This window comes from Montipora foliosa, chromosome 9, assembly GCF_036669935.1.
Source record: "Montipora foliosa isolate CH-2021 chromosome 9, ASM3666993v2, whole genome shotgun sequence".
In the NCBI taxonomy this organism is placed as follows: Eukaryota; Metazoa; Cnidaria; class Anthozoa; order Scleractinia; family Acroporidae; genus Montipora; species Montipora foliosa.
This window is the reverse complement of record NC_090877.1, coordinates 20958884-20962977: the sequence shown is the minus strand read 5'-3', so window position 1 is coordinate 20962977 and position 4094 is coordinate 20958884. Positions and strand designations below refer to the sequence as shown.

General features: G+C 38.7%; 1 protein-coding gene across 1 annotated transcript; it reads left to right on the top strand.

Annotated features, from left to right (window-relative positions):
- The first annotated feature begins 3218 nt into the window (after window positions 1–3218).
- Window positions 3219–3824, top strand: LOC137969395 (Krueppel-like factor 5). Its single transcript, XM_068815611.1, has one exon. It carries the CDS (start codon window positions 3219–3221, stop codon window positions 3822–3824), a length of 606 nt encoding a protein of 201 aa, XP_068671712.1.
- Window positions 3825–4094: the final 270 nt, after the last annotated feature.

Here is a 4094-nt window from a genome sequence, read left to right as displayed (position 1 = left end):
CCATGTTGCTTGTCCCCAGACAAATAACTTCATCCAATGCACAGTGGGTCCAGGCACCAAACGTCACAAGTGCAAATAATCCTTGGAGAGTTTGTCTTTTTTATCTCTTTGTCAATGGAGTCTTCATGCTAGTAAAAGAATGTCAACACCTGACTGCCTAGGTAAACATTTAGGCTAATTCTCTTTTTAAGCAAAGAATTGTAGTAACCAAGATATGAAATTTATAACTTTTCATTGTGGTATTCTCCACTGTCGCATAGTCTACCAGGCAGCCATTAGAAGAAGTCATCAGACAACAGTCCACTCGTGGTGCTGTGTTTAAGCCAGTAATAATGGCTGTGAGGGAGACTACACTGTCAGTCACGAGTAAATGTAATCAGGATTCATACAGAAAATTGTAACCATTTTTCGAGGACTTTTTTTAAGGACCAAATTTCACTTTTAAACTATATATGGACTGATATGGCACAGAATTTTGAAGATACTCTTTCCAAGGATTGTCTAACAAGGAAGAAACCCACACAAGTAACAACAAGAAAACTCTTGTAACTTTTATGTGGCACGTTGGTGGGGCGCTAAAGTCCGTTCAAAAGGTTTGATTCCGGCTCTTCCACCACATTCAAGCTGCATGGAAATTATTGAAGGACTTCTTAAGGTCAGTGCATGATTTGCTATTGGGGCAGCTGTACACGCGGTATACAGCTCCTGCTGGAATAATTTCCTCACAATATTATCTTGGTCCTCCGTCGGGATAATCTTCGCACTTAGACTATTAATTGTAAATATCGTGGTTTTTTAAACACTTGATTTTACGATTCAGTCAGATGATATTGCGAACGCGCATTTCCAGTCTTAGAACAATTCGTAATGGCTTCCACCTCCGCTATGAATACCGAGCCTGAAGGTGGCCAAGTGGACAAAAATACAGACCAACCGGGTTAACTTTCAGTAAAGCGTTCGATTGTGTTAACCATGAAATGCTATCCAATAAGCTTAAGCGATTACCATTAGATCCCCACATTATTAATTGGTACCTTAGCTTTTTTGATAATCGTCAACAACGAGTTGTTTACAATAGCTTTGAGGGTCAGTGGAAAAAGATTAATAGAGGGACAACACAAGGAAGTGTTAGTGGCCCATATTTATTTAACATCTTTATAAACGATTTAGAGCTTGTATTAGGTAACCAACCTGCTCTTTTCAAATATGCCGATGATTCCAGCATTATTGTTCCTATCTGGAGTAACGGCTTATACCACACAGATCTAGTGGACGAGTTTTTAACATGGACAAATAATAACAAAATGGTATGTAATCCCGTAAAGTGTAAGGAGCTGGTCTTTCGCAAGAGTAATTGCAATGACAATATCGCCCAAATTCACAACATTCAACAATGTAATGAATTACTACTCTTGGGCGTTACTTTTCAAAGTAATTGTAAATACAACCTTCACGTTAAATCGACACTATTGAAGTCCAATGAGTGCCTTTTTATTTTAAGATCGCTAAGAAAAGAAGGGATGTGCCAGGAAGAAGTGGACCGGTTTTTTTAACACAGTACGGTTTACCGATTTTCACGTATGGCCTGTCTGTATATGGGGCGTCTGACTCTGATCTCACTGATATACAATCATTTTTAGACAGAAGTTTTAAAAGAAAACATATATCGGTTAAAATAGACATTCGTAGTATTTTAGAAGAATCGGACTTGAATTTAATATATAAGTCACGCTATATTAGTCCTTGTCCTATTTTCTGCATATTACCAAAAGAAAAGGAAACAAATTATAACTTAAGGAAAACATCTGTAAAGCGCCCAGCAGTTAATACTGAAAGGTTGAAAAACTCCTATGTAAATAGACTAATTTTTAAATAAAGTATTTAGGTTGCTAGATTATTGATGTCATTTTTATTAATATAGCTATACCTGTAATTTCTTCAATTTGATATATTTGTAACTCGAGATATGTTCTTTTATCACGAGATAATAAAGATTATTATTTATTTATTTTAACCAGTGCCTACAGGGCAACAACTGAAAAGCTCGCTGCAAAAAATCGATCAGACCATGGCCTGTATGGGTGACCTTTTGTGGCGCATATGGGACATCCTAATTTCCCGCTCAAGTTAATCAGCAAATTTTATTATATTTCACGGTTATTCAAGCAAAAACTTTCAGTTGTCACTTATCAACATTGCCCAGATCGATTTCTGATAAAAGTGGGTTGAAAAAAACGCTGATCTCTCTCCAAAGTCTTTGGGTTTTTTTTTTTTTGGACGTCGAATACGTTTCCGCCATATATTTTCTGACAGCGACTTGCAATGTTTGCCCTCTGGCGACCCCCAGAACCCTTTGCGTATAAAGCGTGGATCCGACTACCGGGCAACTCGTTCATTGGGACCGTCTCTTAAAGAAGACAGCCAAATTCTTATGGCTTGTACAAGTTTCGATAACTTGTTTAGAGGACAAGACGGTGTCATGTACCAAAACTCGTATCAGGGCAAAGGAAATCTGATAACGGCCGGCATCTATTCGCTGCTAATACCCACAAGGTCAGTTGCACTGTGCATGAATGATTTAGTCAACCTACACATTTTCTAAGTGATAGTATAATAGCGTGCATTTTTGATGTGAGCTTTTGGGTAAACACTAATGACGAGTTCGAGCTTTTTGATACCCTCGGATAGTACATAAAACAATCAGACAACCTTTTACTTTTGTAGCGTTATGTTACCGCTGATAAATAGCAAGTGGAGGAAAACATTGACAACTGCTCGGAAATTTGTTAACTTACTTTGAGCAAGAAATACAATTGAGGATCATTAGTTCGAGAGACATTGTACGAATGGCTTATTTTCCTCAGAAGATCAAAATGATGGTTTGTTCTTCAAACTCCCTGTAAAAAGTTGTTCTCTCATTTCATCAGTATCTCAGTGAATTAACCTTTTCGCGATATAATGCCGAGAACTATTGCTCTAACGAGGTTGTGATCCCTGAAGGAGATGTACGACGATTAGCAGTTTAACTGCAAAGGACGACAGGAATCCTTTAAAGTTCTTCAGTTTTAACAACTACATACATTTCCGACAAAAGCCATTGCTCCTCGATATCAATCAGCCGGTTACTCAGTTGTGGCATTTTACTTGGCGAAGGTATGGGATTAAAACCAGAAAAACCGTCAAGGTAACTCTTATTTCTCTAACAGATCCTTCGTGAGATGGATAGCTGTCTGAGTTCATCTTTTCCTGCAACGTCACCGGTGGAAACCTCGTCGCATCTTCCCCAAAACAAACTTCTAGACACGACTATAGGAAAGAAAAACTGCCGCTTTCCAGAGACAGGAATAACGATGGGAACGGGTACTGTTGCACAGTCGGCGTCTATTCCAGCTCTAAATCTAAGACACCAGTGGCCACAGGTAACTATGCTTGCAACAACGCCGTCTTCTGTCCACACAACATCGAACGATGATGCAGCATACGGATGTAATTTCAGTACACATGCACAAACAGTCCAACCTGTTTCCGATAACAAAGAACTGGAACTACATCATGCCTTTCTCTGTGATTTCCCTGGCTGTAAAAAGCGTTGTTACACCAAAAGCTCTCATCTCGGAACTGACAGGCGGATTTATACGGGTAAAAAACCTTTCCTGTGTCCTTGGGAAAACTGTGGGTGGTGTTTTCGACGTTCAGATGAACTCAAGCGCCACTATCGAAGACATACTGGAGAAAAGCCGTACGTATGTCCTCTTTGTGGAAGATCTTTTAGTCGTTCAGATCACCGATCTTCGCATATCAAAAAAATACACCCATTAATGTAGAGAACCCGTGTAGCGTTTGCAATTTCTAGAAACACTCTTAGTGGTCTGATACATTTGTCTGATACATTTGTCCAACATTTTTGTGCAGCATTACCTAAATCAATCCGTGCGCTCGTTCCTATTTTTCCAATTAACATCAAGTACTTGGTAGACGTGATCCAACAAATTTGTACTTTTATTTATATTTCGGACCAACTTCTTTAATTTTAACAACCTGATAAGTGAGTTAAACTGTACATAGCATATGCATCTATATCAGTGGTATATATA

What these genes read in the sequence shown, in the direction of transcription:
- LOC137969395 (XM_068815611.1), top strand. Translation starts at nt 3,219, where the DNA reads ATGGATAGCTGTCTGAGTTCATCTTTTCCTGCAACGTCACCGGTGGAA.